The 27,817-nt window shown below is 39.0% G+C and overlaps 1 protein-coding gene across 3 annotated transcripts in view; it reads left to right on the forward strand.

Moving 5' to 3' along the window:
• Positions 1–27,817, forward strand: part of NFIA (nuclear factor I A) — a 406,515-nt gene that overhangs the window by 354,814 nt on the left and 23,884 nt on the right. The window contains exon 10 of one of the 3 annotated variants that reach the window (XM_023730612.1): positions 16,314–16,468. The exons of the other annotated variants lie outside the window; for them this stretch is intronic. Coding sequence (XP_023586380.1) covers positions 16,314–16,468 — 155 coding nt within the window. Of the gene's footprint in view, positions 1–16,313; positions 16,469–27,817 lie in introns of those variants that run through there. 3 annotated transcript variants of the gene reach the window in all.

Consider the following 27,817-nt stretch of genomic DNA (forward strand, 5'->3'; position numbering starts at 1 on the left):
CATGCTTTCAGGGGACATCTAGGTCAATTGGCATAACAAAGCTTATTAAGAAAATGTTCTGCATCCTACTTTGGTGAGTGGCATCTGGGTCTTAAAAGCTTGCAAGCGGCCATCTAAGATGCATCACTTGGTCTCAACCACCTGGAGTAAAGGAGAATGAAGAACACCAAATACACAAAGAAAGTAGTAGCCCAAGAGACAGAAAGGGCCACATAAACCAGAGACTTCATCAGCCTGAGACCAGAAGAGCTAGATGGTGCCCGGCTACCACCAATGACCACCCTGACAGGGAACACAACAGAGAGTCCTGGAGGGAGCAGGAGAAAGAAAGGTGGGGTGCAGAACTCAAATTCTAATAAGAAGACCAGACTTAATGGTGTGACTGAGATTGGAGATACCCCAGAAAGCATGGCCCCTGGATTCTCTATCAGCCCAGAACTAAAACAATTTCTAAGGCCAACTCTTCAGGCAGGGATTGGACTGGACTGTGGTACATAAAGTGATACTCGTGAGGAGTGTGCCTCTTAGCTCAAGTAGATACAAGACACTAAATGGGCAGCTGCTGTCTGGAGGTGAGACGAGAAGGCAGAGAGGGTTAAGAGCTGGTTGAATGGACATGAAGAATCAGGTGGAGAGGAGTGTGCTGTCACAGTATGGGGAGAGCAATTAGAGTCACATAACAATGTATGTATAAATTTTTGTATGGAAAAAAATAAAAATAAAATACATTTCAATGGGAAAAAATCCTTACCAATGCCCTAGAAAATAGTGTGGTGGGGGAAAAACAGTTCCATTTTCTCTCAAAAAGAAGTTCTGTATTGTTGATTTGTATGGAGAAAGGTTGACACACCATGGCAATCTCTTTAAGATACCATGATAAGTAGATAAGATAACCTGTAGAGTAATTCTCAACATATATGTTCCATTCCCACTGATTACCTTTGCAGGCTTGGCTACCCACTGATACAAGGAATCCCTGGGTGGTGCACATTGTTAGCATGCTTGGCTGCTAACTGGAAGGTTGGAAGTTCCAGTCTACTCAGAGGCACAATCTGCTTCCGAAAATTAGCCATTGAAGACCTATGGAGCACAGTTCTACTTTGACACATACGGGGTTGCCATGAGTACAGTCAACGATGGTAACTGGTTACTGATTTGAGGGAGTATAATTTCTTGCTTTCACTCAGTAAATATTTATTGAGCAGCAAATATGAGTCAAGCCCTTTTCTGACTGCTAGGATTCAAAGAGGAGCAAAGGAGATTAAAAATCCCTGATTTTCAGGAGCTTTTATTGTAGGTAGGGGAGAGAGGCAATAAACAGTATGTATAATAAGTAGCATGTAAGATGATGATTAGCGCTATGTAGGAAAATGAAGCAAAGAGGTTGGGAGTAGTGAAGGTGGGATACAACTATAAATAGGGCTAGAGAAGGCCTGTCTGAGAAGCGGGAATTTGAACAAAGGCTTGTGGGAAGTGAGAGGGTGAGCCAGGAGACTTAGAGGGGAAGAGCTTTCCAAGCAAAAGGAGTTGCTAGTACAAAGGTAGCCTGGCATGTTTGAGGAACAGCCCAGAAGCCAGTGTGGTAACAACAGCGTGTGCAAGCAAACGGAGGAGGAGGTGAGGTCAGAGAGGTAATGATGATGAGCTTGGGCTTGGAGAAAAGAATACAGGCTCTGATAGCCCATCGTAAGGACTTTGGCATTTACTCTGAGTGAGATGGGGAGCAGAGGAGTGACACTACCTGGGTCTTAACAGAAACACTCTGGGGCTGTGTGGAAAATAGATTTCAGGGGCAAGAATGAAAGCAGGGAGACTAGTTAAGGGGCTATTTTTTATCAATAAATATAACGAGTGTCTTCTATGTGCCAGCTACTGCTCTAGGCACGAGGAATACAAAAGAGACAAAATCCCCTGCCCTCATGGGGCTTGCATTCTAGTGGTAGGATTCTGATGATAGACAGGATATAAATAAATTATTAAGTATGTTAGGGGCCAGGACACACAATGGAGAAATCTAAAACAAGGAGGGGAGGCTATTGGAATGATCCAGGAAAATGAAACTAATGGCTCCCCCAAAGAGGGGCCCATAGAGGTGGTGAGAAGTTGTTGGGTTCCTGATATATTTGAAAGGAATGGGCTGAAAGAAAAAAAAAAAGATAAAAATCAACAATGACTCCTAGTTTTTTGACCTGAACAACTGTAAGGTTGGAGTTCGTATAAACTGAGATGGAAAGATAGCAGGAGGAGCAGATCTAGAGAGTGGGGGAGCAGAAGTTTGGTTTGAGATGCTTATTCGACATCTTACTGCTGAGATTAATAATAACATCCTACCTACTGTAGCTCTCTGTAGTTCACTGAGCTTTTCCACATGCATCATCGCATTTAATGAGGAAGGGGCTCCGTTTCATACATGTAAATAATGAATGAATATTCCTAGGAGTCCTGAGCACAGCACTGTAGGAATAGAAGAAATCTCTCATTATGTTTGGACCTGCTTGTGATACAGTAATTCAAAATATACTACTCTTTCTTATACTGTAAACTCCAATTTTTATATAGTAGGTTGGGACCAAGATCGTACTATAAAATTGGCTTTTCCAGAAAAAGAAAAAAAAGAAAGATTGACATCATAACCTAGAATTATAATGGAAAGGAAAACCATTTTTTAAAATTATAATGGTTGATAAAACATGCATATTTTTCTTTTAATTAATTAGGAACACAAAAACTCAATTTAAAAATGCATAAAAGATTCATAAACATCTTTCTCCATGCCTTCTTAGCTAGGAACATTTGATTTTTTTTTAAACTGAAATTATATTTAAAATAGAATCATGCAATAACAAGTGTCCTTTATTATTTATTTTTATAACTCAGATGAATCTTGTACATATTCATTATATGAATGAATATAAACCTGTTCACTAGGAACATAATAATCTGTGACTGGGATGGAAGTTTTCTATTATAATAATTAACATAGGTTTATTGCTTTTTGGTTAGCAAAGCCCTTTATACATATATATTACCTCGTTCCATCTTCCTAACAGTCCTGTGAGGCTGGATTTTATAGATGAGGAAACTGAAATTCGAACGTGATGGCTACTTTCCCAAGATGATTGTCCCATCATAGCTTAATGGGGACTCAAACAAAGGCCTTCCCATGTTCTTTGTACTACCACATACTGTAACTGAACAAATTAGCAATATGACATGATTTCTGGTTACTGGGGAGCCACAACTGCCTGCTCATGTCTGAAATTAATGATAACAACAACAAATTACTGGGTTTTTACTAATATGTCATATACTTTTCCAACTGTTTTATCTGAACTATGTCATTTAATTCTCATAATAATCCTCTGAAATAAGTACTTTTGTAGCCCTAATTTTATACATGAGAAAAACAAGACATAGAGTGATGAGGTAACTTTCTTGAGGTCACTCACCAACGTGTCATAGAGTCATGATTCACACTCAGACACTTTGAACCTAGAGTTCATACAGTTGGCCATAGCAGCCTATGAGTAGCTTTGCTTTAGTTGAAAGCTTTCACTTCCTTGCAGTGAAAAATATAGAAGCTGTTAGTAGTCATTTATGCTTTAGTATGAATTGGCTTCTGTTACTGAGAGTAGATCTTATTAGCAGGGAAAAGAAAGAGAGCAGAAGATTTGGAGAAAGAGAAAATAATAACAGCAAAAGGCACAAAACAGAAGATGTCAATAAAGGCAGGTTTCCTTTACTCCCCAGGGCTCTCCAGAGGTAGGACTGTTGATGAATGCCTAGAAAAATTATTTTTTGAATTATCAGCAAAATAATGTCAGATCTCATTTTTACCAACTTTTTTTTTAAGTAGATTATACATTGTTTTAATTAGTAATGAATTTCTAGTAATTCAGTGAATATTATGTCATGTTTACACAATTTTTAGATGACATAGGACTGTGTTTCCTGTTTCAGAGAAGAAACTCTGGGTAATTGTAATAAACAGTAAAATTAAAATGAGTTAGTGGCCTCCTTTTACAAAACAGTTTCTCATTACTGATGTCTGGACTACTCTATTGTTTTTTTTTGTTTGTTTGTTTTTTTAACTTTTTAAATTTACGTTTAGTAAAACTCACTCTTCGGGGTACGGTTCTGAGATTTTATACATCATAGTTTCTTGTAACCACCGCCAGAGACAGGATGTAGCACAATCCCAAAGAGCTCCTTCATCGTTTTTACCTACTCTTAAGTTAATGTTGCTGTCACCTAGTTCAAGGGAATTTATTTTACTTTGAGCTCTCTATTTCCATATTGATTTTAATTCCTCTACCAGCTACTACTATCCCCATTATATTTTAATTTTTCAGATTCTTCTGAATTAGGGTTATCATGGAAGAGACCCAAATACACACAGTATTTTTGTCTATGATAATAATGGTGTTTCATATTAGAGAGAGGAAATAGATTATTCAGTAAAGAGTATTGGGACAGCTGAGTAGCAATCTGGAAAAAATAAAATTTATTACACCAAAATAAATTCCAGTTGGAACAAAAAAATTAACATAAAAATTCTAAGCCATAAAATATCACAAGAAAATATAGGACTTTTTTATATTATATTGGAGTGAGAAAGATCTTTCTAAGTAATACCAAAAAGTCTAGCATACATGAAAGGAAAGATTGATAAATTCAACTCTATAAGTATCAAAATTTCTACATAGAAAAAGAAAAACACTATAAACAAAGTCAAACCAAAAGATGAAGTGAGAAAAATACAACACATATGACAAGGAGTTAAGTTATGTAATATATAAATAGCTTCTAAAAGTCAGTAAGAAGAACACCAGCAGTCCAATAGAAAGACAAAGGATATAAACATAGAGAAAAGGAAACCATTTTAAATATGCCTAATTTGCATAGCATAAGAGCAAAGCAAATTAAAATTTGAACAATTTTTTACCTATCAGATTATCAAAGATCAGGGAAGTATCTTAACCCAGTATAGGTAAGCATGTGGAAAACAGGCACTCTCCTCCATTGTTACAGGACTGTAAATTGGTTCAGCCTCTTCAGAGGGCAATTTAGTAGTAGACAGAATTTTTAAATGTAAGCCATGATATAGATGGACATGTAAGCAAAGATTTACATAAAATATTCATTGAAACCTTACTTATGGAAAAGATCAGCAATAATCTAAATATCTACCAATATTGTTGCTATACCTTAGGATACCTATAAAAATGAAAAGCCAGGTCTATATGAGTTCATAGAATAATCTTTGAGTTATGTTAATTTATATTAAATCTACAGAAGACAGTGCTAAGACGTGTGTATAGAATGCTTACATAAGGTTGTAGGGGAGGGTGTACGTACACATTTAATTGTATGCGGAAGGATAAAAATTTAAAAGTTGCCTCAGAATCAGTTCCAACTCATGGTAACCCAACATGTGTCAGACTAGACTTGTACTCCATAGGGTATTCAAAGACTGGTTTTCAGAAGTAGATCGCCAGGGCTTTTCTCTGAGGCACCTCTGGGTGGACTCAAATCACCAACCTTTTGGTTAGCAGTGGAGCTCATTAACAGTTAGTACCACCCAGGGACTCTGTGGGAGATAGAAACTGATGATAGTGATTGACTCTGGGAAGGGGAACAAGGTTGCTGGTGACAGAGGTAAAAGAGAGATTGACTCTTCACATATACCCTTTGGTACCTTATCCAAATGAAAGATACTGAGTTTTAAATCCCTCTTTTATATCAAATATAACAGTTTCTTTATTTTTAAAAATATTTGTCTACTATATGAAAAAATCTTGTTTATACCTCAATCACTACAGTGACCAAAAACAAATAACATAAATGTTGTTGTTGTTGTTAGTTGCCATTGAATCCATTCCAACTAATGGCAACCCCATGTGTGCAGAGTAGAAATGCTCCATAGGGTTTTCAAGGTTGTGACCTTTCAAAAGCAGATCACCAGACCTTACCTCCACGGCATCTTTTGGTAGATTTGAACCACCAACCTTTCGCTCAGTAGTCCAGCGCTTAACCATTTGCACCACCCGGGACTCCTGTCACATATGCTGGGGGGTCCAGAAAACCCTTGGAAAATTTTATACTTCTAGCTTTTAGCTGTTACTAACCTGAACTTTGGATGTTAATAGCAAAAATGTGTGATCTTCCTGGTAAAGATGAGTAATATTTCCCTCACAGATAGCATGGTCTTCTGTGTAAAGTTTCTTAGTAGCCATTATTTGCTCACAAGTTCTGTTGAGGGATTCACTGAATACAAATGTATATGTATTATCTTAAATAATAGTTTTTAATAAGTACTTTTTGCAGAGTATTTCTATTTTACATACAATCCAAGTGTTTAACTTTTAAATTTGCAAAGGAAAAAGAAAAATGATTATTGAACATCAGGCATTGTGATAGCAACCACATGGTTGCACTGGGTCATTATTATAAATCTGCAAACTGGAAGTGTTAGCATTCTTTTAAAAACTAAGAAACTGAGGCCAAGTCAGGATTCAAACTCAGGTCTATTAACTCCAAAGCCCAGTACTTTCTCTTCTACCAGGGCACATGCTATTTTTCTGAGATGTAGTCTTTTACACCTTTCCTTGGAAAATCCAAGATACTCTATAACGAACTTTTATATTAATTCAAGAATAACAGCATCCTACGTACATTAAATTGGATATGAAAAACAGAGGACTAAAGGCAAGGAAAAAAAGACATCGAGAATAACATTGCAAAGAAGGAATGACAAAGAGAACAGAACAGCAGATGATTACATTCATCGGGGTTATCATAACCTATCCAAATCTTGTATTAGCCTCACTTTTTTACTATTTCAGATGGCAGAGGTGACATGTGAGTTTTAAGACTTTCTTTATAAAGGTAATATATGGCAGTGTAGGAAACTTCGGAAATATAGAAAGGTATAAAAAAGAAAATTGCGTTTTCCTATAAACGAGAAACCAAACCTGTGGCCATCAAGTTGATTTTCCTATAATATTGCTATTAACACTATGGTCCTTTTTTCCCATTTTTTTTTTAGTGTATGTGTATATGTATTTGTGTGTATATGTGTATATGCATACATATACGAGATGATTATGATCATACTGAATAATATTTTGTATGTTGTTTTCTGAATTAGAATCATACATCCTTATTTGATTAAAAAAAAAAGTTAGGAAATGTGATATTTTAAAAAATTTACCTATTTTTCTGTTATTGGCCATTAACTTTTGTCCCAACCTATGATTTATGCTCCAGCATATCCTTGGACATATATTTTTGTTCCCAACTTTAAAAATTTTCCTTAGGATAGATTCCCAGAATTGGAATTACTAGAACAAATAATGTGAACATTCCTCTTGACACACATTAACAAATTGCTTTTCAAAAAGGTTGTACCAGTTTACACACTTACAAATGGCTTATCAGTGTGATCATAACGTTAACCCTTGAGAGGTTTGAGTCATATTACTGTTAAAAATTGTTGGGAAGTAGTTACCTTGAGGGATATTACCCTTAATCAGATTTTATAATCTATAGTATCTGATTGGATGATTTTAGTATTTTTCCTCAATTGTTTTAATATGAAGCACAATGGAATCCTGTGGATTTCCCATCTAGTTCGTTAAACCTCTCCATAGCAGTCACTGTCTGTGGACTGTTCCTGTGGAGAGGGTAGCCCCTTAGACACTCACAAAGGATTGAAGCCTTAGTTAAAAGGCTAGGAATATTTGAGTAAACAATGTTTACTTTGCTGGACTCTTTATATATTGAGGCTCAGAGAGGTTAACTGGCTTACCAGTAAAAATTTGAATGGATTAAAACCAGGTTTTTCTGGTTCTAAAATTCATTTTCTGTTGACTACATTGCACTGTCTCAAAAAAAAAATTACTTTGGATTTTAAGGTCCCATTTGTGATTATCTTAAGATTCAAAACTACTGAAAAGGATTTAAAAATTAAATTATCCATAAGCCCTTTCTTCAGAGATAATCACTTTTTGTGCATATTTTTCGGTCATTTTTATGCATATTTTAAACATAATTGATCATGACATGTATGTGTATATGTGATTTCATATTATAAACATTTTATGATATTATTAGCTTATTTTAAAACATTTTTTGTTATAAAAATGCAAATTTTTTTCTGTTTTCAGGAGATTACACGCATTATAAATAATTGGAATAATAAGAGATGAAAATGATTAGTTACAAAGGACATTTGGATGAAATAATATTAAAGATCTAACTGCATTCAAGAAGAATTCCTTTAAACAGAAACTAAGCCGAATAGCACAGGAAATGCTAAACCCCTTCTGTACATCTCCTTTGTTCAGATAGCCATAGGCACTTACTATGGTGCCAGTTATTACCAGTAAACTAATTGCTGGGAAGTCAACTCTGACTCATGGCAACTCCTTGTGCATCAGAGTAGAACTGTACTCCATAAGGTTTTCAATGGCTGCTTTTTCAGAATTAAATCACCAGGCCTTTCTTCTGAGGTGCCTCTAGGTAGACTTGAACTTCCAACCTTTCAGTTAGCAGGTGAGAGCATGAACTGTTTACACCACCCAGAGTATTTTAAAACACTTTTAATGGCTGCAAAATATTCCATCATATGGGTGGAGCATTAACCTAAAAGTTGTTTCTAGTTTGTTGCTCCTGTAAGTAATGCTGTAATGAACATCTTGGTGCATAAAATCTTATTTGTGCATTTGAAGTGTTCGTTGAAGATAAATTCCCAGAAGTAGGTTTCCAGAGTTACACTGCCTTTTGAGGGGCCGCGAAGCCTTTCAAGAGAGAGAGGTCTAATATATTGATCTAAGTTTCTATTTTTAGCAAATGCCAGCTGAATCCAAGGCTTATTCCCTGTGACTATTGAAGATAACTTTCACCTGTGCCCACCCATATTTGTTGTTGCCTCTGATCAATAAATATGGTCTATCAACTGAACAACACACAGCATACACAAAAACTAAATGAAAGTTACAGAATTTGGATTAACCATCAGAAGTAAATTTAAATTGACTGAAACAAGGCAGTGTTCTTATCTTTAAAGTGATGATGAGAAAGAAAGTTATATGCAGCTTAAATAGACTATGTACAGAAAACACTCATTGTAAAGTGTGCCATTATTGCACAGATCTGGGTAAGATCAAAGCATCTCCCGCTTATGTATCACTCTGATCCCCATCTCTTTGTTTGCACGCTGTGCTGTGAGTGTTTTGTGCTTTCCTCTCTGCACGTTTTAGGGGCTTGAGCCGCTACCTCCCTGTAAGGACCTGCAATACATGTAGAAATAGCAACAGAGCAAAACCATGTGGCTAAATTGATTCGGAATTTTTGTGAACTATTGACACATTAGATATGTCATGCAAATTGTTACCATACATGTTAAGTAATGCTGATATATTAAAGTTAGAATTCATTAGCTTTTCAGAAAGGAAGCTTGTGGGTATGTTCTGTAATCATTTACTAGTGATAAGCAGGCTTTAATTTCATGCCCTGAGGGTTGTATCTTTTTCGTTCTTTCCTTTTTTTTAAAGTAACTTGTTTGTGAAGACGAAAGATTTGCAGAGTTAATAGAATGAGGAAACTGACTGTACAGATGTGATCAAAATAATGGAAATTCAGTGGTTATCTTCTAGATTCCAAGTATCTAGATGAAAACTACATTTATTGAATCACTGTGTATTTCTAAATCTCTGAATTTGACCATGTGTAAACAAAGCCTGTACGTGCTTCCTGAGCTATATAAGGGTATTAATAATGCTAATCTAAGCTCTGTTAACTTGTCGATAAACGATAGATTTCTTTGAAGTAGAAACACTTCAATATTCTTCAGCATTTCTTTTGCGACTTGCAAGGCAAAATACTGTTCAGGTTCCTAAATGAGTTCAGTTGTAGTAGGTTCCATTTATAAATTAGCCAATATATTTTCTAATGGTTTCTGCATATTTTTTTTTCTAAATGAAAGTTTTCTCATAGGCTTCTTTTAGTATGTGACAGTGCAGTTAAGGAAAGGTTAGGGCAACTATTGCAAATACTTATTTAGTCATCTCGGTGAGTACTTTCTCATGCACTTTTCCTTTACTGTCAGGGTCACTGATAAATGCTTAATAAAATTGCACTTTGAGTACACGGGGTTGTTTTCCAGTCCGTTCCTGAACTTATTTTGATTACTCATGTCTAATAACTAGAACATTCCTGGGCAGGTAGTAGTATCTCGGTAAGTCCATTTTGAATGAAGTTGAATTTTTTGATTAGTTATTTTTAGAGAGAAACCCCCCGCATGTAAATTTGTCCGAGTTTCTGAAACTTAGGGAACGTGTGAAGTGGATGTTGGTATTTGAGAAAATGAGGAAAAGGGTTTGTATGGAGATGTCCAGTTGTTTTAATGGTGTTTAGAATGGAAATTTGGTGTCTATGTTTCTTTGATAAGTTATATCTTCCTTTTAAAAAGAAAAATAAGTTCAACAGGCTTCTTCCCCTCCATTTTCAAACATTTATGTCCCTAGTCCTTAAATTTTTACTTTCCCTTAGCCCTGGGTGTAATTTGCAATGTTACTTCCTTTCTTTTTTCCCTCATCAATTGCTGCATCCATATCCTGCCTCTGTTCCTAGGCTTGTGCTGCTTCCGCTATGACCCCCTAGTCCATCAGAACCTTTCAACCAACACATCTTTTACAGCCCGTCTCGAAAGCCATCTCCTCTATAAAGCTTTTTCCTGTTCCTTCTGCTGGGTGTCATTTTCCTGTCCTTTAACACTCAACAGATTTTTATTTATATTACTTTTAGAGCCTCATATTTTCATTTTCTGTACTAACCTGTCCCCATTAGACTCTAACCTTGTTGAGGATGGTAGTTGTGTCTTACTTACTCTTATATCCCCCATAACGCTCAGCAGAGAGCCTTGCACATACCAAGGGCTCAAATTAAGTATCTTTTCAAGAGAGTGAGGGAAAGGCGTCAGAGAAAAAAGGGAGGGGGAGGAGAGGAGAGGAGAGGGGAATGCTTATATGAATGTATCTCTCTTTGATGCACTCCCGAGTTTAAACTTGATAGCGTTTAAGGGGATAAAGATGAAGAAGAGGGTGAATGTTCTCTCCTTTCTTAGAGTTGGAGTCTCTGATAAAAAAGAACCCAAATCTTGGTTCAAACTTCTTGTCAGTTTGCAGCATAGGCTGCCAGTGTTCGAGGGACTTCAGTTCTTTCTGTGTCTGGAGGTAAACTTAGAACGTCAAAGTTCACCTGGCCTGTTACATTTTCTTTTCTCCCGAGGGGCCTCATGGTGTTCATTTGTCCCTCAGTGCTGCCAGAGGAGCTGGCCATCCATCTACTCAGGCAGCACAGCCCAGACGACACCGACCACTCAACCTCCCTGGGGGCACTTTGTGAGCACATGGACAGGGCTGCATCCAAAAGGCAGTTCCCCTTCCAGATTCAACTTCCGCACAGAAATCTATCTCAATTTTTTCCCTTTTCTGCCTTTCGATGATTACACATATTTCAGTGGTTACTAAATTTGAACTAGTCCTTGAATCTGTCTGCTCACTTCCAAATCAAGAGATAGAAACTTAACATCTTCTAGTTTATCAGATTTGAATGATTTTACTGAGATGGTTTTTGTCTTAAAGAAATGTCAACTGACATTGGTACAAAGATTTTAATATCTTAATATCTTTTTATTCAGTCATATTTTTCTCAAAGACAGGAAAGCTCCAAGTATATTTGTTTGGAACAAATTGACCGTGCTTTTACACCACGTTCAGGAATAATTATTGGATGACGGCTATTACAGACTCAACGCTAATTCATCCGGAAACTATCATGATTCTTTATCCAGACAAGTCTTTATTCCTTGTTATTCAGGGAAAAAAAAAAAAAAGATACCCTGGGAACAACAAAAACTGGAATTTTGTGTGGCAGTCAGCCACCCAGTCAGCCACATCCAGTTCTGAGGACATGGAGACTGTTATGTCTGCCCAGAAACACCTGCATAATTGTCAAGAGCACTGCAGATGGGTGATGTCCCTCCCCAGCCCACTCCCCCATGCCCCACCCTGCAATCCCTTTAGAGATAAATCCCAACATCCGCTGAGGCCCTGTAAAACTGTAGTGCTTATAAAGAGAGAGCTTTACCCAAACTCTTCCCCTAGTTGACCTTGCCCAGGCTGGACTCCTATTGCCTAAGTGAAGAGCTATGTAATTAGCAATGCCTATGTGATTTTCTGGAAACCCTGGTGGCATAGTGGTTAAAAGCTATCGCTGCTAACCAAAAGGTCGGCGGTTTGAATCCACCAGCTGCTCCCTGGAAACCCTGTGAGGCAGGTCTGCTCTGTCCTGTAGGGTTACCATGAGTTGGAATTGACTCGACAGCAACAGGTTTGGTTTTGGGGTAATGTGATTTTCTAGATATAAAATCAAATTCTGGTTTGAGCTCCCACGCTCATCCTCTGTCCAGTGCTGGTTTAATTTAGATATGAAATCAAATTCTGATTTGGGGTTTTGATACTTACCTGTATGTTTAAGGCCAAACTAAGATCCTTAGATAATGTGAAAAAATACATTAATGAGAGGAAAATTATGATCAGATTAGTACAAACAGGAGCTGGTGAAAGTTTCTTATAGGAATGTTCTTAAATGATGTTAGGAAAATGGTCCATAATAATATTGCTAATGTAGGTAAAATAACACCAAAAAAGCAAACTCTTTCTGTTTCAGAAGCAAATAGTTGATAATTTGATTTCTAATATTCATATTTGCCACAAGGACTTTTACAAGATTATATAACCAAATTCATTTCCCTGTTGATTTTATCAAAAGATCATCTAGTACCCCTGAATCTCCTCTCCATAATCCTTAAAATGTCTTCAGTAATCTCCCCAGAAAATTTTCTGGATTTCATGATTTCCCAAAGCTATTCCTTCAGCATTTGATTATTGTTGTTATAAATAAGGCAAAAATTGTAAGAAAGATATAAATGTGACATAATATCATAGTAAACAAAGTTGCATATACTTAATTAACACATTGCCCCCTTGATTTTCTATTCATACTGAAATCTCTTAACTGTGCATGTATAATTGATTCGCTATGGTATATGTGGTGGTTTTAATAAAAATTTCAATTGAGGTTTTTTTCAAGAGTATAACTCCCTTATTCCACTGTTTGATTGGAAAAAATCACATTCAACTTACGTCATATCATTTCTGGAACTGCATCCTGTTATAGGTGATCATCCTGCCTATTGTAGCTAAAATAATGGAAGATGAGTCAGAATTTCTTTCTTCCTTCCTTCCCTTATTGGTCCTGTGTCCTTGATTTTCCCCAGAAGCTGACTTTCTAGAGGATAAATTTCCCTGGGCACTATTTGTCCCATTCTATGACGGGTAATATGAGATTGCCAGACTTTTTGTAGTTGTAATATCTTTTCTTTTTCTTTCTTTCTTTTTTTTTTTTTTAAATGCAAACACACCACTGCCTCTTTCACCATAACTCTGTCTTTTTTAAAAATAAGAATAAGCGTAGACTTTGGAGCAGTTTAGCTGCCCCTAAGAGCACAAAAGGCCTTTTGAAATATTCTGAAACTAAGGCTGCAAGGTTTGTCCTATGATTGAAAAAGGGAAAATATCTGATCTTTAGCCTCCTAGTAATTTTTTTTCTTTTAGCTTCCTAGAAACTTGAGTATCTAAATTATTAGTATGCTAAACCTTCTTTCAAAAAACAAAATTTAGATCAGGCAAGAATAGAGAATGGGGTGTAATACAAACCTATCCAGATTTCGTAAGCTTGCTGTAGACAATGGAGAACGACCTTCACAAAAAAAGAAAATGCCATGTACCCTGGGATCGATCACCATGCTTGTTTGTGATGTCACCAGTATGGTAAAAATGTCATAGGAAGTCCTGCTACGTGTCTGAGATGAGCAGCAGGCCAGTACACACTGTTCTACTTGGACCATCAAGCCAAGGGCTTGCATTTCAGCATCTGTCGTCAATCACTTAGTCTTAGTTTGTAAGAGAAGTCATGTCTTAACATACCTTTCCTTCATTTTATTTTTTCCTCTTCAGTCTACCTGCCTATTTTGTGAAAGAGTGCTTTTTTTTTTTTTTTTGAACCACTAACAGGTTTAACAGGTTGTTTCATCTACTAGATTCCTCCTTATCTCTCCCACATCCTCTGCTCTAAGAATAGGTGAACACACCAACAGGTGCTTATAGTCCGTCCTTAATGTGCAACTTTCTGTTGAGATTTCTTAAAGCGTATCAAAGTAAAACAACTGGCTGAATGAAACGAGTAATGGAGGGTATTTTACTGAGTTTTTTAAAAATTAAATTTCTCGCATTCTAATAACGAATGAGAGGTGCGTGCAGAATGCATCAGTGCAGAGCTATTACTCAAATCTGTTCAAGTTAGTGTGACATAGAACGGGCTGGAGAGAAAATCGGTCGATTCACGTTGCTAGATAGAGCAAACACATCATACGTTTAGATCATCTAAGACAAAGTCAGGAGCCTTCGTTGCTAACCAAAAGGTTGGTGGTTAGAACCCACCAGCCGCTCTGCGGGAGAAGGATGTGGCAGTCTGCTTCTGTAAAGATTCTCAAACCAAACCCACTACCGCCGACGAGTCAATTTCGATGCACAGAGACTCCGTAGAGTTTCCAAGGCTGTAAACCTCTATGAAAGCAGACTGCCACATCTTTCCCCTGCGAAGCCACTAGTGGTTTCTAACCACCAACCTTTCAGTTAGCAGGTGATCGCTTTAACCACTGCACTACCAGCGCTCCTTCCATGAAGATTACAGCCCTATAGGTTTGGAGACCCTATAGGGCAGTTCTACTCTGTCCTTTAGGGTTGCTATGAGTCAGAATCGAGTCGACAGCAGTGGATAAGATAAAGCCATTACTGGACGACAACTCCTAAAACAAGCACTATTACAATGAAATGTTTCTTATTAATATACATCAGAAGCTCCCATGCTCATCCTCTGTCCAGTGCTGGTTTAACACAGCCACATCCACTGACCATTATAGATTTATTTGGTTGATTTAGCCCTTACCCAGGATGACCCACAGGACATGGGCCAGACTGGGGGATATATCATCCCTACATGTGTCAAACAAGGGAAACAGGAAATATCGACAGTTTTCTGCTAAACACAAAACCAAAGTAAGAGAAGCAGATGATGCCAATGTGGAAGAAAAATCTGGCAAAGAAATACGATACCATTCCCTCAGTATCTGTGTTTTTAAAAATTGCAAGTCCTTGTCATCTTTTAGATGGGTGTATGTGTAGAGGAAGTCCAAAAACCTAGGCCTTTTACAATTGTTGTTTAGAAATTTGAAATTATTTTAAGCAATAGTCTGTCTAAAGATTCTAGTACAAGGAGAGAATGTAAATAAGTCCTTGGAGTTTATGGTAAAGAGGTGAATTGCAGGGCCCCAAATACCAAAAAAGTACATTTGGATTTATGAGCCAATGAAAACAGTAAAATAAAACACAGAAGCCACTGAATTTTTTCCCACTGAAGTAGAGTGGAGCTCTTAAATGCAAATATAAAAACCAGCAGCAAAACTTCCATGTATTGTGAGAAGAACAGTGAACTGAAGCGTGGCACTCGAGGTTCCAGTGCAATAGATTGGTATTTACAGTATGTGCCTGAACGGAGCGGTTCTAGGATGGGAAACTGACAGATGTCAGCACTTTAAGCACAGTTTTTCATCGTAAAGATTCTAGACACTCTACCAGGCCTATAAAGACAGTGTATTCTAAGTGGTTTTCCTCCTGCTTCCCGGAGAACCTGTTGATTTCTTATATAAGACTCTTCTTCCATCTCTAGCTATAGAGGCACATGAACACGTCATGATGTTTAGGAGTGAACAGTGTAAAAAGCAAAGCTGTAAATTGAACTGCTTTCCTGCCCTTCCCACCTAATTTCTTTCTCCCTGTGCTCTAAAGACTAGGATATCTCTTTCTGATCCCAGAGCTTGTGTTTAACTCTGAAAGTATACTTTGCAAACGTCTTGCATGTTCTAATTTGTATGGCGGAAAGAGAAAAATAGCTCGTCTGAGCACCAGTTTGACATTGTTTTATCCCAACATCTTTGGAAGCCAGTCCCCCTTACCCCCTTTTGACTGTCTAAAATGCCCTTGCCAGCTAGACCCCTTTGCTAGCTACAGTGTTTGCACATTTCCTTGTTAATCAGCTGCGTAGGCTCGGAGACTGTGTGTTTTGGTGTTGTTTGTGTGTGCAATCTCGTGCTGCTTCCTGAACGCATGTGTCCCTTCCCTTCACAGCCTACTCGACACCCAGCACCTCCCCCGCAAACCGATTCGTCAGTGTTGGACCACGGGATCCAAGCTTTGTAAATATCCCTCAACAGACACAGGTGGGCCGCTCTCATCTTTTCTGTATGTGGTGCAGCTTGTTTGATTTATCAGGTGCATTTTAACTTGTCTTTTGGCACAACAGGCTGCATTTCCCAGCCCCTGTTCAGTCCTCTTTCCTCCCAACCCCACCCATCCCTGGCCACATTTCCATTTGTTCTCAGAAATCGTGGGAAACGCTGCCTGCGATGTTTGCTTCTTGTATGGAGGGGGTAGAAGATGAGGGCTTCTGTGCCAGAACTGCTTGTGCTATGGCAAGAAAAGTTTCCCAGTGCTAGATAGTATGCGGTACCTCTTTTAGGAATTCATGGCTCTCCAAATGCAAGCCAATAGACATGAGACCGTAAAGAACATCCAAGTAAGATCTGGTGGCCCAACATCAGAGTATATGCTGGGAATGGGGGAACCAGCCCCTCTTCTGTATTCATTATAGGTCCCTCGGAACCTGGACAAGCTTTCTGAAAGAAAGAAAGAAGGGTTTATGAGCCCTGTTAAGTTTCTGGTGTTGGTCCAGAAATAGGAGGTGTTTGTTAATGGCTACTGCTGGCCACTGGGGAGCAAGGGGGAGGAGGTGAATATAATGTCAGATTTTGAGGTAGGTGATGGAGAAAAGAGTATTCCAGGACATCTGGAGCCTTTGATTTGCAATAGACAGTTGAGTTTTGTGCTAGTGAAGGTCAAGGAGAAATTTTTTTTTTAAGTTTTGAAATGGCTACTGTGAATTGAGAAACACTGAAAGACTTTCTAGTTCAAAGGTAGTGTATGTAGAGGTATTTAGAGGTTGGTGAAATAGAATTAGATTCAAGTTTTGAAAGAAACTACTCTCTAATTTCATAATTAGAATGTGACCATATATTATCATAACTGACATAAGAAAAGTATTTTGTCTATGAGGTTCTCAGCGTGGTGTTTAAAACAAAATTCTCTGGGATATTTTGTGCATATGCCAGGATGTGTAATCTCCAGATGCCTAATTTATAACTATTCATCTTTGTTTGTAAAACTATGACCAGGTGCTTATGAACAGGAGAGATTTGCCTCCCTGGGTTCATTTACTCTCTCTGTAAAGGGCTTTAGTTTATTGCTATGTCGACAGTACAGGTTAAACTGCATTGGATCTGAAGCGTTCCTTACACTCGGGCAGGGTCACAGAAAGTACAGCATCAGAGGAGGCAGCTGGGAGGAGAGGGGGAGCTAAGAGAGGAGCAGGAAGGTTAACTCTTGAATTTCCCACTTCTGCTGTTTCTTCTTGGACTGGCTTGCACATGGCATCTGGGATTAAAATCTCCTATTCATTGCCCCCCAGAAAATTCTACAAGCTTATTGCTTGTTTTCCCATACATTCAAATATTTTCCTGATGAATTTGATTTTAAGTACTGACCTCAAAAGCGTTAATAATAGAAGAACACAATTTCATTTTGTACTTCTTTGGCTTATGTCTTCAATCTCAATGACAGGGAGATTCTTGGGGACAGTGGCTGTATGGTGGATGGCATGCCCAGGTTACTTCATTAAGAACCTCAAAAATGCAGCTTTGAAATGTCTTGTTTGTATTTTATGTAGTATTTTTTACGTAAGCTGTGATTCACAGCACTGAAATTGGACTCTGTGTGCCATTCATATATTTCTCTCTAATTGAGAGTTGTGATACTGCAATATGGCTTTGTTTCACAAATGCATTATTTAACCCAGAAACTGAGTCTTCATGATGCTGACCACAAACATTCAATTCTTTAAAATCCAGATTTTCCACGCATCTGGGTGAATGATGTCATGTAGACCTAATATTGGCATCTGGAACTAAATTTTTTGGTTTCCGTTAGATATTTGGCATCATGGGGATAACAGCTTTAATGTTTCTTATCACAGCGGCACCTGCCACATTTGGCTTGAAGAAAGACTTCCCCAATTGTCTTATGAGAAACTGTACTAATGGATTTGTCGTTTCCTAAAAAAAATATACTCTGAGTAAAAGATTATGTACTCTAAATATTTTAGAATTTTAGGGTGTGTATATTAACTCTTTTTAAACAGGGGAACCACTTTATGTAGCTATTTAAGTGTTTGATAGATATGGATAATAAAAATAATGATAATATGCCTTAGGAAATACACTCACTTTTAAGAGGACATTAGTTTAGAAGAGAGATTTTTTTTTTAAGCCAGAATTTTAAAGACATGATTTGAACATGGTCTACAGACTAGTTAGTAATCTCCTAGGCAAGCTTGCATTTTTCTGTGTTGATACCTTTGTTATAGGGCACAAAATCTGTATTAGTTAAATCACAAGGAAGGTTTTTTGGGAAAACAAAATTTTGCTTCCTGTCTCCAGAGAAGTAAAAATTGAGTCATCCAAGAAGATACTTGAGCTTTTTAAATGCAGAAGAAATTTCCTGCACATAAATCCATAAACAAATGCAAAATAAAATGGCCTCCCTTTCTCCCAGTGGCCAGCCCCCAGTGGAAATCTCTTAAAATGCCTGAAGCATCACGATATAAAAGACTGATTAGGTATACTCTCTGTTTTTCATAGAAGGTAGAACTTGAACTAATATATGGACATTATAAGAAGGCAGCTTTCAGTTTATCATAAGGCCTTTTAAAAAAAGTTATTTGATTATATATAACCTCTATTTATTGAGCATTTTCTATACTAAGTACTTTAAGTACATAATCCAACTAATCTTTATAGCCACCCAATGGGGTAGATATAATTATATCAATTTATAAGTAGATGTAATTCCACTTTATGGATGTGGAAGCTGAGACCTAAAGAGACTGTTTATTTTCCCAAGGCCATACAGCAATAAGAGTGGAACAAGAATTTGCCCTCAATCCTGTCTGACTCATAAGCCTGTGCTCTCTAACCACTGTGCATCCTGAGCTGGTGCACACCTTTCCATGGAGATATCTGGAGATTGATGCTCAACTCTCAGGAATACTGCTAGAGTATTCCCTGCATTTGAATCTGAGATGGCATTAAAATCTTATCATTAGAGAAACTCTAGAGCCCCTTTCACTTCTAAAATTCTGTAAAAGAGCTACAGAAAGTAGATTCTTTATCAACAAAACCCACTATAATAGTGTGCTGACTTTTGTTCAAGCACCACTTCCCCTGGCCGGCACATAGTGGGTTTTCAGCATAGATTGGTTAAGTCTAAATGATTCACAAGGAAGTTTAAAAATAATGACTTTTTCTTATTACAGTCATGATACATGTGAATTGTGGAAAGTATAGATGAGAAAAATAATAAAAATCACTTGCAGTCCTACTGTTAACATTTGTATATAAATCCATCCAGACTGTTCCTGTGCATACAAATATATTGCAAAAATGAGATCATATTATATATACTGTTGGGTAACCTGCTGTTTCTTCCTCTTAACAATATATTATGTCCTTCTTTCCATGTAAATTGGAAAAATTGAATATTGGCTTTTATTACACCTATTCATCATCTGTAATGATTGGTAGGGAAAGATAACATGGATAATTGAAAGCCATTTTTCCTTCTCTTTCCCTTCTAGTCTATTTTTTCCTCTCGAGAATTCCTCCTTTCACGGAGACAAAATTGCCTTCCCTTTAGCCTTGCCTTTCAGATTGCCTTCCAATTGCATTGTATATCCCACCCAGCTTTTGGCTCTGTTTGAACATTCCTGCCAAGTTGCCTGCTGCGTTCTTCTGCCTCACCTCACCTGTCTGCTACCTCTGGTAATATCAATATTTGCTTCTCATTTTCGTCCTCCATATTGTAACTCATCATTAACACGAGAAGTGGTCACCTCCCTACACCTTTAGAACACCCACCTATTCTGAGACACCATGACCACTCTCCCCAACCCTGAATCGCTCATTTTTCAATATTGCCTCTACGACAGTTGATATTACCACATAGGAAGGTCTCTGGAGCATAGAGTATTTACTTCACTTTGGACAATATTAATGTCTCCTGCACGCCTACTGAATGCTATAGTATAATAATACAGAACGTGCTGTGGTCTCAAATAGCAGAAAGCCAATGGCCGTTTCAGTCGCATCCCACAATTTGATCCCTGAAAATGAGAGCCATTAAAAGGAGGCGTTTATTTAGGGAAAAAAATTAATATTTCATCATCAGGTAATAAATAGAAATACCAATTCCCACACAGAAGGACTGAGTAAAGAACTCATTCTGATTCAGGTTCTAGTTTAATCAGAATGTTCAAATAAAATGCTTAACCTGCAAAACTCCAATGAGAACTAATTCTTTAAAATGAAAAATGAGTGCAAACAATATTAAAAACAGGCATTTCCCCCCCCACCACCACTCAAATCTATCACTGTTCTGCATCAACAGAATGGTGGTATCTGAAATGCTATTTAAAACCAAATTACCATTTGGACTATTAGAAGAATCGCTTGGCATGGCACGGGCCTGATTTGTTGACAAAAAGGTACAAGTGCTGAAACCTTTGCTTAATAAATCATTTAGCTGCCTGACTTGTGAGCAGTGTGACTGCCTTTGCCTCATGAAATTTACAAATGTACGCACAAGCCACACACTCCACTGTGCTGGAAACCAGTTGATTTGGAGAGGTCCCTGCATAGCTAAATTATGGGCGCAGCACCCATTATCTGCCTCTGGGGTGGGGGTGCACAAGGCATGTGGTGAGGTAGAGTACGTTAGAGCATTTCCATCTGTTGCCATTCTGTGTGTCATATTCCTGAAGCTCTGCCGGAGACACCAAAGCTTGGGCAATCTGCAAAACTCTTCATAAGTTCCCTTCTTTAATTACTCTATGTTTACTTAATTGCTTGCTATATTCCTAACACCTGCTAAATGCAGGGGATAACAACTCCCCACAAATTGTTCAAAGTCTAGTAGAGGAAGTAGATGTAAAGAAATAACAGTAATGACAACATCAATAATATAACATGATACCGGTTACAGTAAGGATGGCTTAAGAGGCTTTGAGACCACAGAGTTGGGTATAATAATGTTTCAAAGAATGGGGGGGGGCAGAAAAAGCTCCATAGTTTTTCTTTGTCTAACTTTGATCAGTTGATATGTTTCTTGTACGCTATACCTTTTTTTTTTTTCCTACTTTAAATTTTTTTCTTAACAACCCATGAGCTGGTTTTAGCCCATCCTAAGAAGAGAGACATGTTCAGTTGTGTCTTCTCTCGACCAAGAAGATAAAATTAGAATCCTTTCCTGCTGTAGATGACTCAGCCGGTAGCCCCCTCACTCCTCATTTCCAGGAAACACCCCCTTCTTGTTTAATGTCCTCAACCGCGCCGAACCAAAAAACCAAACCCATTGCCGCCGAGTTGATTCCAACTCATAGCAACACTGTAAGACAGAGTAGAACTGCCCCATAGGGTTTCCAAGGCTGTAACCTTTATGGAAGCAGACTCCTTTCTCCTGCAGAGCAGCTGGTGGGTTCAAACCACTGACCTTTCAGTTAACAGCTGAGCGCTTAACCACTGTGCCACCATGGCTCCTTCTGTCTCATCAAGCTCACTTGAAATTGCACTTCACTTAGCTGAAGCCATTCCTTGCCTCCTCCCCACTCTGACCTGAGCTGCCTGTAGAAATATATGTACCACACAGAAGTCCAAGGAACAGTTGGAGAGTTGTAAAGGCAAGAAACTCAGACTTCCTTAGTAGGGAGAAAAAAAAAAAGTACCCTCCCCCTTCTGGTTAGAATTGGATTTGAGCATTTTGGTTACAGGCTCACACAGCTGAAAACTCCCAAGATTAGAAAGGAACAGCAGGTAAAATTCAGTTTGCTCTTGGATTTGAGAAAAGTTAAGAGTCTGTAGATCAAATTGGTACTCCCTGTTAAGCAGCCACGTATGCCAGCCTCTGTGCCTACACAGCTACAATACTCACAGGGACCCTCTAGATAGGTGTTGTTATCTCCATTTTACTGATGAGGAAACTGAAGTTCAGAAAACTAAAATAAACTTGTCCCATGGTAAATGCGGTAGCCCGGATTTGAACCTGTCTCTCTCCAAACATCTGCTCTTGCCCAAGTACCATCTGTACCCCTGTTGATAGTGAAAGGATACTGTCCATTTTCTTGTTAAGATGGGCTAAGTTTGACTCATCCTCTGACATCAAGGAATCAGAGAAGCTTAGGAATTAGGCCCAAAGCTCCCTGGGTCAGTGGGATAGGACTGATGCTGTACTTCTTCTGAAGGCCCGCCCCAGTTTCCTATTAGTTCATGTATCTGTAAAATCAAGACTAAGCTCATTCTCTCATCCTGCCTGGGAAAGAGACCTTTACTAATGATATTAGTCTGCATCTGTGAGAACAGCTTGCCTCTGCAGGGAGACCATAGAGCAGAGCAGTTAGATCACTGGCTTTAGCGTCAGATCTGGGTTAAAGCTTTGCTCCAACACTTAGAAGTAGTATGTGTGTCTTGTTTTGATTTATTTAGTTTGTTTTTTGGTAACTCCTTTTTTTCTAGCCTGCATTTCTTAAATATAAAACGATGACAAGGGTACATGGCTCCTAGGGTAGTTTCTAGGTTTAAATGCTGTTCATGTAGAAAAAGTAAGTGTTTGTCACATACCAAACACTCAACAAATGATAGCTTTTATTATTTAGTTGATAACCAAACACTTATATTTGAGCAGTATTTTCTGGATTATGAAACATTTTCTCATTTGATCGTAAGAGCAACCCTTTCAAGTAGGCAGAGCTGTGTTTATCATTATCCCCATCATACTGACAAGAAAACTGAGGTTTAGAGAGGGGTAGTGACTTCCCCACCCATTCCTGATTCCAAAGCCCACACTCCCTTCAGTGAAGTACTTGTGTAGGCCTTTCAGCATGCCCTCACATGCCGCCACGTGGATATAGGCAGAATCTCCCTACCAAACACTGCATCTGAAGCCACCATCTAGCAAATTAGGGCAAAACTCCCCAAAATCATGATCCTGTGGACACTTCCATTCAGCATTTGCACCAAAGGTACCCCGAAAGCCTGATTAAATTGGAGGCATCCATTCTTCTCCCGCGCAGGCAACAGCCTGAGGACCACATTTCCCCCCTTTAAGCTAAATTGTGCCCCTTGGAAGAAGAGACTTTCTGAGGGGAGACTATATCTCCAAGAGTAGTGGGAACTGGCAGGAGATGAATGCAACCTCCCAGGCAGAATCTAAAGGGAAAGAGGGGCCCGAAATGAGGCACTGCCTGGTCATTTTTTTCTCTTATGTTCTCAGCTCCAGTAGTAGGTGTCAAATGGTAAGCAACACCTCGCAGAGATGAGTTACTCAGGCAATCTGCTCTCCTCCCTCTGTACTACTGTGGGCAGGAGTGAATCCTCCCAGCTTCCCGTCTCCCACACCAACCTGTAAGTTCTTGACACATTCTCTTCACAAACACTTGGCGGCTGACTCACTGACAGGCTATGAGACACTCTTAAAATATATTTTTCAATAAACAGAACCTTTGTCTTTCAAGTTCTAATTTGGCAGATGGAACGTTTTAGACGTCCTCAGCCTCAAACCTCACTTCTGGACAAAGATAAAGCTGTCAGTTCTAGGTGTTGAGCTCCTTCTTCTCCCTCAGTCCTTAAACTTTAGTAACCCTATCCAAAAGGTCAGCAGTTCAAACCCATCAGCAGCTCTGTGGGAGAAAAAAACCTGGCAATCTGCTCCTGTAAAGATTTACAACCTAGGAAACCCCGTGGCGCAGTTCTACTCCGTCCTTTAGGGTTGCTATGAGTTGGAATTGACTCAATGGCACACAGCAACAAGATCACCTTTAAACATATGTTTTGACTTGGTTTTAGCAGTTTTCTTAATTTTTTGCCTTGCTCTGAAAATATTTGGAACAGCATCTGATAATTGTTGAAAGAGTTAAGGTGTCTGTCATGGGCTCTGGCATACAGGAGGTGCTCAGTAAATACTGGTTCCTTTCTTGTTTGTTTCTTTTCCAGTATTAAAATGAAATCAGTGTCAGTAGATTAGTGGAAGATAAGAGGGAGGTTTCCCAGGAAATTTTAGGATTTCATGGAAGAAGAATAACAGGGCTAAAAATCTGGTATACATTAAATTGGTCCTTGGGATTGTGGTGAGAAGGGGGGCAAAAAATGAAGTGGGGGAAAAGATTTTAAAAAGAAGTTATGAATGGAGAAAATTGACGTATACAACGGAGAAGAGTTACATCAGATTTGGTAGTAGCCTTGCAGTGAATTCAGAAAACCATAGTGTCCACTGCAGAATTGTCATCAAAATTTTTAGCCCTTAGGTGAGTCCTGATAATGAATGATGCTTCTGATCAGTGGAAGCTCCAGGATCCTAAGGGAAATGTAGTTGCGACTCGCGGGAAAAGCGGGGAAGGTCATGAAATGAGGAGTAGGATAGACCTGTATTCAAATCCTGGCTGTGCCATTTAGCTGAGTGATCAAGGACATGTTACCCTCTAAATGTCATGATACGAGCTCAATAATAGTATCTGCTGCATGGGATTGTTGAGTGGATTGAATGGGGTAATGAATGTACAACACTCAGAACATGCTGAGAGCTTAGAAATTGTTTGCTTCACGTATTAGTTAGGAAGGTGTTTAACTGCAAGGAACAAAAAACCCAATTAAGTGTGGCTTAAGCCATTTGAGGCTATTTTTCTCATATAACAGAAAATCTAAAGGTGTAGTTTTTAACATTATTTCTGCTACTCCACAGTGCCAGCAAGGACTCAGTGTCTTTCTGATGTTCTGCTCTGCCATCCTTAGCATATTGACTTTTCATCTTCAGTGTGATTCTGGTTGCAAAATGGCTGCTACAGCTCCAAACATCAGCATCATACCCTGTTATTCCTCTTAAATCAAGAAAGCAAAGGCTCCGTCATATTCCTCCCCCATTTCCTGCTGGCAAATTTCTATCTAGGTCACATTGGCTAGAACTGAGTCATATTGCTATCTTTTTGTTGTTGTTGCAAATACATAGGTGACAAAATATTTGCCACTTCAACAATCTTCAAAGGTACAGTTCAGTGAAATTAATTACGTTCATCATCACATTGCAATCTTTAGGCACAAAGGATGCTAGGAAAATCACCACAGGATTGTTTTGACTGGTTTAAATCATGGCTCATGGTCACATTGTCGTTCCGTAAACAAAGCTAGAATTCCTTTAGCAAGGAAGAAGAATCAACATATAGTGGGGAGCTATTAACCGTATCCACCACACTCCTTTTGCTCACTCCGCTTTCAACTTTTCATGTACTTTTCAACTCCTGTAGTGGCACTTGACTTCTGTCTTAGTCATCTAGTGCTGCTATAAGAGAAATACCACAAGTGGATGGCTTTTAACAAAGAGAAATTTATTCTCTCACAGTCTAGTAGGCTGCAAGTCCAAAATTCAAGGCATCGGCTCCAGGGTAAGGCTTTCTCTCTCTGTCGGCTCTAGAGGAAGGTGCTTGTGATGCATCAGTCTTCCCTTGGTCTGGGAGCATCTCAGCACAGGAACCTCACGTCCAAAGGATGCACTCTGCTCCTGGCACTGCTTTCTTGGTGGTATGAGGTTCCCGTGTGTCTCTGCTTACTTCTCTCTTTTATATCTCAAAAGAGAGTGGCTTAAGACACTATCTAATCTTGGAGACCTCATCAGTATAACTGCTGCTAATCCATCTTATTACATCATAGTGATAGAGCTTACAACACGTGAGGAAATCACATCAGTTTACAGAATGGTGCACAATCATACAATACTGGGAATCATGACCTAGCCAAGTTGACAGATATTTTCAGGGGACACTGTTCAATCCGTGACAACTTCCTGCATCTCTCAATGCTTGTCTTCTTAGAATGCCTTCCGTCTCCACACTCCCTGTGCATATAGGGAGAAATACACATTGTATGTGTGTGTGTTGATCATCTTATTTCAGCCATCTCTTTGAGGGCCAGGATTTGGGCAGAAGACCTGGATTTTTGTGCAGACCAGCTCCCTCTGAGCTGAGTTAGCCTTCGCTGGGTAAACATGGACTCTGAAAAGGCTGAGGTGAGGACGTGTGCCTTTGTGATTGCAGAGGAACTCTGAGACATGCCCTGCATGTGCCCTCCCAGGTGCTTATCAAGCCGTCAGCAATAGGTTCTGGGTTTCTCTTTTATGACTTGGAACCAGATGCTTCCTTTGCAAAAGAAAAGAGCCTGGTTTGCTGAGCTTGAGTCAACAGAGTTCAGAGAACAGGAAAATGAGCTGATTGGACCTGCTACATGAACTGTAAGGAGAAAACGCAGTACAGGTGGCGATTCCCAGTTTCCACAAAGCCCCTGCATGTGAAAATCCCAAACCCAAGGAATTTGCTTTACCATATGTTTCTGTGCTCCAAATGACTGTTCATTTAGCATCAGGGTTCTTTGCAGACACAGGCTTTCCCTGGGCTTCTAATGAGTCTAAGACCTTGAACGTTCCACTGTCCCACAGAGTTTCAAGGACAGAGCCTATTGTATAACGTGAAGTTCATCAAAGAACTCTCAGTGACTCTGCCTGTCCACTTCTCTTGCACCCACGTATTTACCTTCCTGTTGGTTTATTGAGGACATGGGAACATTCTTTTATCTGTGGCCGCTCTTTTTCGGGGTATATCCTTTCAATAGAGTCTATTCATTGAGTTACATTCCACAGCTCACGCCTCCCCAAAATATTTGCATAAGAGTGTTTCCTAAAGCCTCACATTGCTTTCTTTACAGCAGAGATGAAATAACTTAGCACTTCTAATTGCCTTTTCACTTTCCAAATGCTTTACACATTAACTAATGAATCACATGAGCTTGTGATAAACTGGCTGCCTTGTATTGGAGCTGGGACACTGGGTTAGGACGGGCTGTCCTGGCCTTGTTTTCCTCACCCTCGTGCCCTCCCTCCTCAGAGTTTGACTGTCTCAGGATGACAGAGCTCTAGCCCATGCACAGACAGACATTCTCAGCACAGTGCAACCTTAGGCCTTCACCGCACTGCCTTAACGATATGGGAAGCATCCAGTGCTGCCTTCCAAGGCCGGGATTTTGTTGCATCTCTTCTGTTGCCTTGTAATTGAGGGAAATTTAAGGCCAGTCCTGGTGGCACACAGCTTCTGCCCCTATCAAGAGCGCAATCCACCTTCCATGGGTCCCTGGCCATGTGTGTATGCATATGGGGAAGAAGTGGTACTGGGGGGGGGGATGGAAAGACAATGCAATAGAAAAGTCCGGTATGGGAAGTGACCATGGCAGGGACCTATGCATCTTGGTAGAGTGAAAGGAGCACTGGACTAGGAATCAGAATACCTGAATTCCTAGCTTATTGCTCCCACTTATCAGCTGTGTGATTTATCTTAGGGAAGAGAAGGAAACTAGAAATTATTGAGTATCTACTGTATGCTTGACAGCACACTGGGCACAGATATATATGAACCAATCCCTGCCGCAGACTTGTAG

Source organism: Trichechus manatus, unplaced genomic scaffold (assembly GCF_000243295.1).
Source record: "Trichechus manatus latirostris isolate Lorelei unplaced genomic scaffold, TriManLat1.0 scaffold00003, whole genome shotgun sequence".
Taxonomy (NCBI): Eukaryota; Metazoa; Chordata; class Mammalia; order Sirenia; family Trichechidae; genus Trichechus; species Trichechus manatus.